At 48.4% G+C, this 13,185-nt stretch overlaps 1 protein-coding gene across 1 annotated transcript; it reads right to left on the bottom strand.

Moving 5' to 3' along the window:
* Positions 1 to 11,410, bottom strand: TNNI2 (troponin I2, fast skeletal type). Its single transcript, XM_077820026.1, is given in 8 exon segments — positions 1 to 99; positions 1,992 to 2,168; positions 2,515 to 2,604; positions 4,024 to 4,152; positions 4,685 to 4,726; positions 8,089 to 8,118; positions 11,145 to 11,260; positions 11,263 to 11,410. Coding segments are annotated over 8 exon segments (831 nt in total).
* Positions 11,411 to 13,185: the final 1,775 nt, after the last annotated feature.

Below are 13,185 nucleotides of genomic sequence, written 5' to 3'. Positions count from 1 at the left end.
TTAGGATTCACTAGTCTCAAACATCTTCTTCCTGCCCTCCATGCCAGACTTCTCCTCGATGTTCTTCCTCCAGTCACCCACGTCACGCAGATCCTTCTCCTGTTGGCATTAGGGAAAAAAAAACAATGGAAGTACTGACAATGCTGGGTGGTATTCATGCCCATCCTTGTATTCTTTAGCGAACATCCATCCCTGTTTCAGAGTAACAGCCGTGTTAGTCTGTATTCGCAAAAAGAAAAGGAGTACTTGTGGCACCTTAGAGACTAACCAATTTATTTGAGCATGAGCTTTCATGAGCTACAGCTCACTTCATCGGATGCCTACTGTGGAAACTGCAGAAGACATTATATACACAGAGACCATGAAACAATACCTCCTCCCACCCCACCCTCCTGCTGGTAATAGCTTATCTAAAGTGATCATCAAGTTGGGCCATTTCCAGCACAAATCCAGGTTTTCTCACCCTCCGCCCCCCCACACACAAACTCACTCTCCTGCTGGTAATAGCCCATCCAAAGTGACCACTCTCTTTAAAATGTATATGATAATCAAGGTGGGCCATTTCCAGCACAAATTCAGGTTTTCTCATCCCCCCACCCCCCACCAAAACCACACACACAAACTCACTCTCCTGCTGGTAATAGCTTATCCAAAGTGACCACTCTCCTCACAATGTGTATGAAAATCAAGGTGGGCCATTTCCAGCACAAATCCAGGTTTACTCACCCCCCCCCCCTTTTTTCAAAAAAATACACACACAAAAACTCACTCTCCTGCTGGTAATAGCATCCCTGTGTAGGACAGATACCACCTGGGATTCCAGTTAGCAAACCTAATATCCCTAAGGGGTGAGATTCACCCCTGTGCAGAGGACTGGCTCAAAGCTTATGCCGCACAAACCATATTTTGAAGGACTTGATTGGGATTTAAGTGATGTCTAGGCCTTGTGCTGGTCCTTAGTTTGGGGTGAAATGCGCCCCTAATGCCTTTCATCCCACAGTGCTTTCCAAACTATCCATACAGAGATTGTTTCACCCACTGTTGAAATGCAGCCCCCTCTGATGTGGAATGAGGCAACTTCTTTAAGAGTGCAGAGCAACTTGGCACAACAGTTTGGGACAGGAAGTGAAGAAGAGTTTATCTAATAAGAGGAATTTAGGTTAGGAAGATATTACCCCGAACTGGAAGTTGATCAGGACTCTAGAGATACATCATAAAATCATAGACAGCTGGGCCAGGAGAGAGCATCTGGATGATCTAAGTTGGAATTTTGCAGGTCTGCTCACTATGACATACTTGCTAATGTCACCTAATCTGTAACTGGAGTGGAATATCCTCCCCTACATACCAACCACGAATGGGCAAAGTAAAATAGTTTGACACCAAGCTCTTAATCCGTCTACAGATGGGGAGGCCACTAAAATACAGAGTTTTACCACTTGGTAGTAAAAAATGTATGGTAGTGAGAGAATCCCAAACCGTCTCCCACTGCGTGGCTTTGGGTCACGGCCATGTGTACATCTTCATGACAGCTGGGAGGATTTAGAGATAGGAGGAAATAGGGAAATGACCATGTGGCAGAGACAGGACCACTCTCAGGATGTTAGAAAAGGCTAGAGCAGCCCAATGCCAAGTGCAAACAATACAAAGGTTGGATAGCAGAAGTACATAAGGCCAATGATTGGGAGACCGCAGCCTTTTCTGAGTAGCCAGGGTCTTTGGTCCAGAGATACATGGGCCAACTGGTCTGCGTGTGTGTTACAGGTCCCCTGTGCGCCCAGCCCACAAGGAGGAGAGTCTACTACGGCTGCAGGTGAGGAGCCAAGCTCTTTAGTTTAAGCTGTTATAGCTCATGCTTTTAGCTCTGGGGGTCCCCAGTTTAGTTCCCAGTGCATTGGCCAAGATGTGGCTGTCACACCTGTACACAGGGAAGTCTAATTTCCAGCCTATAATGCCTGGATCCTATTACAATAGGGGAAGTTGTATGGTACCTTCTCAGTGTCCTCCTTCTTGACCTGCTTCAGGTTAGCTCGAAGGTCCATGCAGACTTTGTGTTTGGAGCCCAGCAGGGCACGCAGCATAGCGTCAGCAGACATGCGGACCCTACGCAGGGGTGGCCTCTTGAACTTGCCCCTCAGGTCAAACAGTTTCTGGCTCAAGTCTTCAAGCTACAAAAAGAAAGAGGAGACGGAGAGAGAGAGGGAAATGATGTGGTGAGATGGACCCACAGCAGAGGACGAATGGACTGGCGCACACACAAGTGCATATAGCAGAGTGTGATAGGAAGGAAATGCCATCTATGAAGGCAAAGGATTAGTTTGACAAAGCTCAGGCAAACACAGAAGACAGGGGAAGTGCAGAAGACATGGGCATTCGGGAGAGCGCGCAGGTACAGGGATGGTGTAGCAGGAGCATAGGAGGCAGATACATGCTGTGGAGTGGGACAAAGCATGGGGCTGGGCACACTCCATTGATCTCCACGTCAATAGAGATGTGCGTGCCAGGGAAGATTACCTCTTTGGTGGTTTTCTGTAATTTAGCCTCAGTGTCATATCTTTCCTCATCCACCACCTCTATCTTCGCATGAAGCTTTTTGCATACCTCCTGCAGAGAAAGAGAAAAGGATGTGGACCATTGGAAAGCATGTGACTCACACCACCTACCCTTTCCACCACTTCCTCCAGTTCTGGAAGAGCCCAGCTCAGGTGCAGCTCCAAATCTCTGTACTTGGGATGGGCCACCTGGGATGCATCTGAACCAGTTCCTGGTCTCTCTGCTCCACCTGCTTTCTAAGGCTCCCGCAACTTAACGCAATTGACAAGTTGGCTTACTCATCGGTTGGGGATTCCCCTGGCACAAGGGAATTCCCAGGTTGCAAATGGCCACTATAGCCAGCCCCTCCTCTGCCCACTGGCCCCAGGGCAGTAGGCATGTCAGGAGCATGACTGAGGCAAGCAGGTGTGGTCAGAGTGCTGCTGCAGGAATGACCCCTTGGCAGCTCTAGGCTGCTTCTCAAGGCCGCACTTCCACCAAGGGGGCAGGTGCAGGAGAGATAGAAAAGAGGCTTTCAAGCCATTTTTGCCTCCCCCAGCTCAGCTGGCTAAGCTCTGCTCTAGTACAGCTCAGAAACTAGTCCAAATATTGCTCCATGTGGCTTTGCATGAGACTTTTGCATTTAAACTTCCTCAGCTGTAATTGATTTCCAGTCAAAGATCCAAATACAGTAGTGCGTGAAATGTCTGGTGCCCACCCCCTAGGGAAAGTAGTGCATTTAACTGAGTAGCATAGAATGTGCTCAAGCAAGCCAAGAGAATTCCCCTGTGCCCCTCATGTGGGAATGATGAGTTGTCCTAACATGGAGTCTTTGGGGGAACCTGGAGGACTCCTTTCTCCTCCACCTTAAAGAAAGATTGCATTGGGCAGGAGGATCTGTTGTATAAATGCAACCTAGTATGACTGTGAGTTGAAAGGTCCCAAACAAAATCAACTTGATACCTCACCTCTGAGTTCATGATCAAAACTATTGGACATATGGAAACAGCTGAGCAAGCTTCCCTCTCCAACGTTTTGAGTGGTACATTCACAGTTGACCAGCCTACTTCAGAAATTTTTAAAAAGCCAGAATCCATGTCTGGACCCACAAGTTTTCATCTCTACTTTGTGGGGAAGAGAACACCTCAAATGCACTATAGAGCCAGGCCTTCACCTTGCACCAGCTACTACGCCAGAAGTGGAGCAGAGGATGTAGAACATGGGTGCTCAAACTGTGAGTCATTACCACCAGGGGGCGTATGAGGAGATGACAGGGGTCACAACCACCTGCCTCTCCTAAATTCCCAAAGAGGAGGCACGTCCCTGCTCAGTTGCAAGGGTTTCATGGGATTGAAAAGGTTGAGAAGCACCAATATAAGGAAATGGGCAGTGTGTTGGGTTGAGTTGGAAGAGCTATATACATGGGGTAAGGCAGAACCCCAAACTTTTCTGCTCTTGCATGGGAGAAGATGGAAGAGACAACGCTGTTACCTGCAACTCCTGCATGGAGTGCGGGAGTGACAAAGGAGGACAGTGCTCGGCAAGGTAATTGGCCTTTTCTGCCTCTTTAGCTGCTGTTTCTTTCTCTAGGAGAGTAGCAGCAATCTGGAGCATAACACTCTGGAGGGGGAAAAAATAAGATAAATCCAGTTACTTGTCTGAGTGAGCAGTGACAGTGAGGGAGGGAGCTCCCAGCTACTCCAACCCCAGCAGGAATCACTGAAGGAGTGCTCACCACAGGGGGGTCATGGGCACTCCAGTCCAACTTGTTGCCCACAGGAGTTGCTTCGTGTAGGAGATGGCATAGGAGTGCTGGATGTGGGGAGCTCACAGCTACTCCCAGGACCAGCTTCTTCCAGCAAGAGACCCTGGCCGTAGGGAATGTTGTAGGAGCAGTGATTTGGGAAGCTTCGGGCTACCCCAGCTGTTGGCTGGCCTGGAGGAGGATTCACCAATAATGGGGAACTCTCAGCTGTTCCAGTCCCAACAGGAGGCACTGTCTGGAATGGGGTAGGAGGGAGCGCCAATTTTAGGAGCTCCTGGTTTTTGCAATGAGGGGACTGATGCAGGAGCACTGGCTGGCTCAAGAATGGACAGTAGGATGGTTGTGGACAAATCCCGTACATCATGCAATATCAGGACTAGCACGTACCTTCAGATGCTGCCGGCGGGCAGTGATTGCCCTCTTCCTTTTCTACAGGTGGGAAGAAAGACAGACAAGGCAGGTCACCACGTGCTTCCTCCCCACCCTTTCCCATATAACTCTAATGACAGTTTTAGCATCTATATTCCTCCCCAGAGCCTGCCCAGAATGGGAAGCAAGAGAAGAACTGCATCCACAGCACAAAGGGATCTGGCATCAAGCCCCCAGCCAAATCCTTGGCAATTAGTCCCCAAACTAGAAGACACTGACAGTTTGCTGCAATCCATATCTGCCAGCAGAGCTCAACACAGATCTTCCCTGCTAACCCCAGTGTTGCCAACTCTAAGCATTGAAAAAACATGAGTCAAACCTCAAATCCTGATTGGCATAGAAATCATGAGAGTTCTAGCTTTTCTCCGCAACCAGGAGAGTTAGAAATGTGTGTGCTTTAAAAACTGAAAGATGAGATTATTATCCCAGGCCTCCAGGAGCTGGGGCTTTAAGAACACCAAATATTGTGAGACTCTATCAAAATTATGAGAGATGGTGACTCTGTTAAAAAGTCAATAGTACTAAAGGGCCAGTGAATGGAATGCAGGGGAAAGAAGCACGGAGGAGGTAGCATGTTAGAATTAATCCCACTTTCCAACTCATCCCTGGCTAGCAGTTAATTATCTTTCTATTTATGGCTTTAAGGCTGACTGGGGAGACAGGGCTGTGGGGGATGAGAGGATTCCTCATCACAGGAGCATGAGCACAGCAGTGGGGCTGTGCATGCAGGGAAGCACCTTTATTCATCACTTCAAGGGGACAAGCAGAGCAGCAGGAGGAAGGACAAAAGCCAGACTTACCTCCCTCCCCACTCCGCCTCACCCTTGCATCAAGAAAGGGTGGGACATAGCCAGCTTTGTCACTGCAGGGGAGTGAGAGAAGCACTGGGGCTGTGGGAGTGGGGAAGCCAGATTCATTGCTCCATGAGGAAGAAAGAGCAAAGCCGAAGGGGGCCATGGGAGCTGCCAGGCAGGAGGCAGGCATGCAATAATGCCATCAACAACTCCGTAGCAATACACTCCATTGCCTTGTGTGCACTGAGCTGGCCATGAACCTACGCCCCGACCCCTTGTTTGTGACAGTACCTCGGTTACCTGACTATCGTTTGGGTGGGGAGGATTGTGACAATAAGGAATTGCTCTACAGGACAAGAGTCTAGGTCCAAGTTTCATGCCTTGGCCAATACCCTGATGTTGCAGAGGAAAGTGAGAATCCCTCCCTCATTAAGCACTTGGGCAATCAGGTAATGCTGCCCATGGGGGTGGGACTGCAGGAGTACAGGAGGCAGGTTGCATTGGGCTTTTTTTTAAAATTAATATGAAAAAGAAATCCTCACTGAGCAATTTAAATGTCTTTCAAATGGATACAAAGCACCAAACTTTGTTCGTTTCCAGGCTACATGGGCTAGCAGCAACAATTCTATTTACAAAAGCCACAACCTCTGTCCCACACTGCACTGCAGCTGTTTCCTGAGCATTTCATCACGGAGATTGGGTGCGTCTGAGTGTGGTTGGGGTGGGGGAAATACACACATTTGATATGCATTTATGGGGGAGGGGAAGAAGCATTCTGTGCTTTATGGAGGGCGGGGGGGAGGAAGGGGATAAAAAACAGCAGCTCAGTAGATATTTACATTTCAATTGCACCTTTCATTCCGAAAGAGCGCAGAGCCTGCTATGGAATATATAAAGATCACTTCATCATGGCAGAAAGGCAGCCACCTCTGAGGTGGAATGCAGCAGCAGATTAGCTGCACACAGTGGCTTAGAACATCTGAAGAACGCCCTACACACAACTGAAAGTGCAGAGGGAGAATTAGAGAGGTGAGTTATGGTGACTTCAGCTGGAATTTGACCAGGATGTTGGTGCTAAAACTTTTACTTTGAAAAGAAGTGCCAGGGGATTTCCTTCAAACTAGATTTCAGTGGGTGTTAGCTTAAGTAATGACTGACTAAAAACTGGGTAAGGACCTCATGATTTGATCTGATGGGTGAGCAGAACCTAGGTTTTACCTGTCATCTGAACGGCAGCACCCCCAGCACCTGAGTGTCCCCCTAGCCCTGTGCTGTGGCATTGGTGCAAAAGGGAATCAAAGCACCAACATGCAATGCTTGGGGTTTCCTTGGCGTTCTCCCCTATCCAAGTAATTACAGACCCCATTCTGTGTCGCTTAGGAGATCAGGTGAGGTTCCACCATGAGGCGACACACTGAGCAGCTTGCTAAGGGTATTCTGGACGATACTCACAGAACCAGCATCAAGCCTTGCAGTGAATTGCTTCCACTCCTCTACTTTACTATGGGGCAATTCATCCTGATACTGAGTCTGTAACAGGTCTCTGGGCTAAATCCACTCCAGCTCAAGGCCTATGCATGACATATGCCTACAAAAACAGGGGTAGAATTTCACCCAGAGTGAGTCAGAGACAAGCCAGACACAGCAGAAGGAACAGGTAGATTCTACAAGGAGGGAGGAATTCTTCTGAGGGGATTCCACATGTGCCCCTCCCCATCCAGGCTTACACTGCTGAGGGGACTCTTCAAAATCCTTCATAGCCATTCCCATGCTGGCCAGAGAGTTGGGCACAGCATGACACAAAGTGCTGCAAGGGCCTGATCCTGTTCTGACCGGAGTCAAGAGGAGTTTCTAAGCAGGCAGCCAGAGTCAGGTCACAGAGAATCACCTTCAAAAAGGGATTAGACAAGGATTTGTGGGTGCAAAGGGATCAACATCGTGCGCAATAGCTAGCTGAGCCAGAGAGGATGCACCTCCGCGGCCATTCCTGTCTCTATAATTGCCTCTGTTGTGGTAGAAGCTACATGGCTAATGGACCATGAACACCTTCCATTCAGCTGGGGCAGCAGGTACATGAACATCTTCCACAGCACCATCTTGTTGTGATCAGCTTGGGAAGCAGGGATGCTCTTGGGGGAAAATCCAGCCTGCAAACTACAGCCAAGAAACACACCTCCTACAAAATACTATCTCCTGCCTTTCAGCTGCTGGCCACTTGTCCTTTTAAACCCTTTTAGTCCACATATTTAGTTAGGGGAGTTTTGAAGATCCACATTTCCTTCCAGGAGCTGGTCTTTTTAACAAGATAATAAAAAGCCAAATGTGATACTATCCCCATGCATCATTACTAAAAGAAAAATCCCAGAGAGAGAGAGAGAGACTTACTTCTTCACTGTTCAGGGAGAAAGAGACAGAAAAAGGGAGGGAGAAAAGGAGAGAAAAAAGAAGGAGATTAGCATCAGAACCAAAAACAAGAGAAGGAATTTAGAAAAAAAAAAGTTTGCACTTATTTTAAAGACTAAAAAGCAAACCAATGCCATCATGTTAGAGACAAAACCAGAAACTTACTCTGACATCTTTGTTTAGTGGATTTAGAACCTGCAATTAAAAAGAAATGTAACAATTATTTGTGTTCCAAGTGAATTTCTTGGATTAATCAGAAAAGGACAGTTTCATCAGAAAGGGGAAATGGTTTGTGCTTGTTTTCCAACTTCCGCAAAATCCAGTTTCCTAGAGAAGTAGGCTGCAGGTTATGGAGAGGTGCCAATCATGTTCTCACCCAAAACCAGGGAAACTACAGCACCCAGAGTCTTTTGGATTGGAGAAAATGCTTAGGGAACATGACAGCCATGGCAAAAGGTGTGATAGGACCACTGCAGCCCCCGCCCCTCCCTGGCTTCGACCTTCTTTGATCACCCAGGCATCAAGGGTGCTCTGGGAACACGTTGGGCTACCTGGTGACTAATCATGTACTTATTTTATAAGCACTGTAGAGCAGGGGATTGAACCCAAGTCCCTTCCTCATCACAGGCTTCCTGAGTGGCCTTGGCAAGTCGTAATCCCTCTGGGCCTCAATTCCCCAATATTTACAATGGGAATAATAGCACTTCTGTACCTCTCCAGGGCACTGTGGGGATAAATCCATGACTGATGTGCAGCACTAATGGGGACCAGAGAAGAGCCATAGATAGGGTGGTCAAGGCACAATGTTTTCATTGGTTGTGTACAGCTCTGAGCACAGTGGGGTACCAAGCTGCTACAGCAACATAAATAATCCATCATAGATTGTGCCTGCTAATCCCGGAATGCAGCTATTAGGAGATTTGCGAAGGCTGGAGAAGGATGTAAGAAGTTAATTTGGACAAAGGAAGAGAGAAAGGTCAAGGGGGAGGCGCAGAAAGCCACGCTGATCTCCCCAAGGAAACTTTATCCTGGAAAATGCGTAGGGGCCATCAGATAACTGGGGAGAAAGTGCTTCTAAAAATGGTCAGGGCAGCTCACAAGGAGCTCCAGCTGTCTCCTTGGGCTGCAGCCTTTCCCTGTGCCAGCCCTCATGAGTCAGGGAGGTCAAGGCAACGCAGTGGCAACCACGAGAGGCAACAATACAGACAAGAGACTTGGCATCTGAGGAATGTGGGAGCTCCAGGCAGGTTATTTTTAAATAAAATTCTCCCTGCTCTTTTTAATGACTCTTAAATGGCAAGTGGAAAGGAAGCCAGACAAGAAGAGCCTCACATTCTCTTCTATTTGACTAACTATTTGAGCATTTGCTCCCTGTAGCCTTAACTTGCCTGTTTAACACATGGCATGCAAAAATCGACAGCAAATCAGAACTCTCTACTGGGAGACCTAGCTAGAGGGTTCCATACTCTGCAGATCTATTCAGTGTGGGAGAAACCCCTAGCACCTGATCATCAGCTGGGGTAAATCAGGGTAGCTGATGGAGTTATGCTGATTTATACCAGCTGATAATTTGGCCCCTATAGCCTTGGGAACTAGATCCAAGCTCAGTTTTAAGCATTGTGGGTCTTTGCTTTTCCTTTAACTCAGTTACATGAGCAAAAGCAATTGACGGGGGAGGGGGGGCGATAGAATCAAATATTGAGGGCATACCTGCAGTGAACAGGAGGGACCATTTCAGACGTGACCAATAAATACAAACAGGCATACCTGAGAAAGCTAAGGCTGACTGAACTTCTGGAGATGGGGTGTCAGGTTAATTGGAGCTTTAAAGCTTTCCCTCCTCAGCTGTGCCAGCAAAAGTCCAGACACACCAGCACTTATCTCAAACTCAAAAAGCAAGTTCCATTCCCCCTCACTCCTGTAACAGCAAGCTGGGTCAGTAAGAGACATGCAAAGGGCTCACCTAAGTCCCAAGGAGAAAAACAGACAGCACTGGTGGAAGGACAGGATCAACTGGCAAGCCACAGGCAGCTGGCTCAGGGAGGAGGTATAAATGGGTTTCTCCCATGGCTCAGCAGAAAAGCCACCTGCTCTTTAAGGGCATGGAGATCTCCTCAGACCAATGATGTGCAAGGGTCCAGAAATACAGAGCACCTCCCTTGGCTGGAACAGTCGATCCAGCCAGCATTCAAGGCGTCTTGGAGGAGAGAGAAGCTGCAGTGACACAAGGAGTTTCTATAGGGGAGGGAGATGGAGGTTTACAACTTTGTGGCGGGGTGAATTGCAGTGATCATGGAGGAAGGAACTCGTCATTAGCAGCATTGATAAAGGCACAGCATTTGCATGGGTCAAAGGCAAGAACATTCCTTCTTTGGACGCTCACTCAGGTTGGGGTGAACCCCCCTCCTGCGCATGGGGTTCAGCAGTTTCAATACCCCATCGAGGTGTCCCAGGTGGCCAGGAGTGGAGGTCAGACAAAACTTTCCAAGCAAGGAGTGGGGGAAGGTGGTTAACGGAAGGTTCAAGGTCATGGCCCACTAACATCAGAGTCAGACAAGAGAGGGCTCTGGCAGGCAGATCAGGACTATTTGTAGCAGGGCACACATCTGCAAAGGTCTAGGACCAGCTGTTCCCTTAACAGAGGCCATGTCTACCCTACAATGGCTAGAGCACCATAGCGTAGACCCTTCCTATATCAACAGAAGGGGGGTTTCCGTCAACGTAGTTAATCCAGTAGAATTCTTCCATTGACTTACTCATGTCTACACCAGGGGCTAGGTCAACCTAACCACAGCACTCAGGGCACAACATTTTTCTAAGCTCCGAGCGGCATAGCCAGGCTGATCTAATTTGTAAGTGTAGGCCAGGCCTAAGTGTGAATTAGGGATGTAAGGTCTGGTCTACATTACGAAGTTAGGTTGACGCAAGCCACCTTGCATTGACCTAGTTGTGCATGTGTCTACACTTAAATTTGTCTCCCACCGATGTAAGGGCCCTGTTATTGCAATCCAGCAACGCCACCTCCTCAAGCAGTGCTGAGCCCTGGCTGGTGTCCTGAGGTCAATGCAGTGTGAGCGTAGACACTGAGTTACCTACGTCAACTAGAACGGTCTTCCTAACATGGACCACTCTGGTCACCATTGTGACTCCGCTGCCCAGGGGTCACGGAGACCGGAAGCCCACTCCGCCCCACTTTAAAACTCAGTGAATTGTTAAAATACCTTTTCCTGACTGCTGAGCACACTTCGCAACTCTCCATTGTTGTGTGCACCACGACAGCTACAGGCTGCAGACGCATGCCAGCCTGGCGTAGACAGGAGATATTGGACCTTCTGGGCGGTGGGGAGCAGAGACTGTGGAGTCACCGCTCCAAACCAACCATAGGCATGTTGACATCTGCGAGCAGATTGCGCGGGGGATGCAGGAGAAGGGGTACGACCGGAACCAGCAGCAGTGCCGCGTGGAAGAGGAAGAACTGCACAGGCATACCAGGAAGGTCAGGAAGGCCAACAATCAACCCAGCGCCAAGCCGCAGAGCGGACACTTTAACAAAGAGCTGCTCGCCATCCTTGGCGGAGACCCACCACAGCCCCGCACACCACTGTGGAGACCTCTGAGGAGCCCAAGTCACAGACTCCTTCTATGAACAGTGAGGATGAGCAGGAGGAAAAAGGAGGATGGGGGACCAGCAACTGGGGGGTTCCACCTATGCCATGAGCCTGCACCTGTTTTGATTCTCTACCGCAGTCCAGGCAGTCAAGCACAGATAAGCCCATTGCAGGGATAGGAACCTCAGATAAGTGTGTAAATTTATTCCCCATTACAAGGATGTACTGACGATCCCCCCACTTAACAGGACACAGCTATCAGCTTTTCATTACTTTACTTTTAGATTTTAGACTTTACATTACTTTTCATTCAGACTAGAAGAGGTAGCGGTACACCAGAGAGAGGTAGTTATCTGCTTTACATTCCCCTGTAGAGGTAGGCATGGGGGACCATGCGGAGCAATTTGTTTACATACATAGGGATGTCCCTTGAATCTTCCTGAGAGATCTTAATATAGCTTTCATGCAGGTATTCTGCAATCCCCTCCCGAAGGCTTCTAGAGACGGCTGCCTTATTTCTTCCTCCGTGGTGGGACACTTTCCCACACCAGTTGGTGATAACTTTGGCAGGCACCATTGCAGTACACGGGTAGCAGTGTACAGACCCAGCTGGCTTTGGAACTCCAGAAGCAACTGTTTTCTCTGTGCCTTTATTACCCATAGGAGTGAGATATCAGATAAAATCACCACCCCCTGTGGAAACCAACTGCCCTATACGCCAACATCTACTTACATGCAACAGAGTAATTCCTTCCTCATTTCCCTCACCCCGGCAGGCCACACTCACCACGGCTGGCCCAGTGAGTGGTGCCACGCACAAGCACTCTGAAGCAGAAGTGGCAATAAACGGGTCTTGTTTAAAACTTTAGGGGAGCAAGGGAAGGAAGTTCTGAACCTGAACGTTCACTTTCCATTGTGACCGTACTGACAATGGCACCTCTGTGGGTTTTATCAGCAGCCGTTGTGGCCTTGAGGGGTTGGCAATAGTTTATCGAGTAGATATGGCCTAAGAAGTCTTCACTCCCTACCACCATCTCCCCTTCCCAGCCCCCTGCAATTGTAGCATGTGAAACAGTGGTCCCCAAACACACAATGTGATCATAAGTTCATTTCAACTTCAAATGTCACATGATCCAAACGGACAGGCCCTCCGTCCCTTCTGCACATGATGCTTCAACACAATGAGAAGCATTTTTAAAAAGCAAACCAAAGAGGGGGTTAAATAAAACCCATGCTTTACAGTTTTAGAAAATGAATAATCCCAATGTGTACCAAAGAAAATAAAGGTAGTTTAGTAGTTCTGAGGGCTCATCTCAGTAGCATGCTTGTGGCTGGCTGAATTCATCCACGTTCACAATGGGGGTGGTGTGTGTGTGTGTGTGTTTGTTCAAAGGCCCCCAAAGAGCTACCTCTTGCAGATCTCTTTAGTAACCCACCCACACACCTATCCACACACGGAGAGTGGCAGGATAGGTTACTGCCCAAATTTCCACCACGGAAGAAACGATCATGCTTTTGGCAACACAACATGGACAGGCCTGTTACTGTCTTTTTTTCAGGTAGTCTGCTGTAGGCAGCAAAACGGATACAGTTTCTTCCTCCAGCAGCCCAAGGGAGGGTGTAAGCATGTTAAAACTCCACTGCACTGTGGGAA

This window comes from Eretmochelys imbricata, chromosome 6 (genome assembly GCF_965152235.1).
Source record: "Eretmochelys imbricata isolate rEreImb1 chromosome 6, rEreImb1.hap1, whole genome shotgun sequence".
NCBI lineage: Eukaryota > Metazoa > Chordata > Testudines > Cheloniidae > Eretmochelys > Eretmochelys imbricata.
This window is presented reverse-complemented; position numbering and strand designations above follow the sequence as displayed.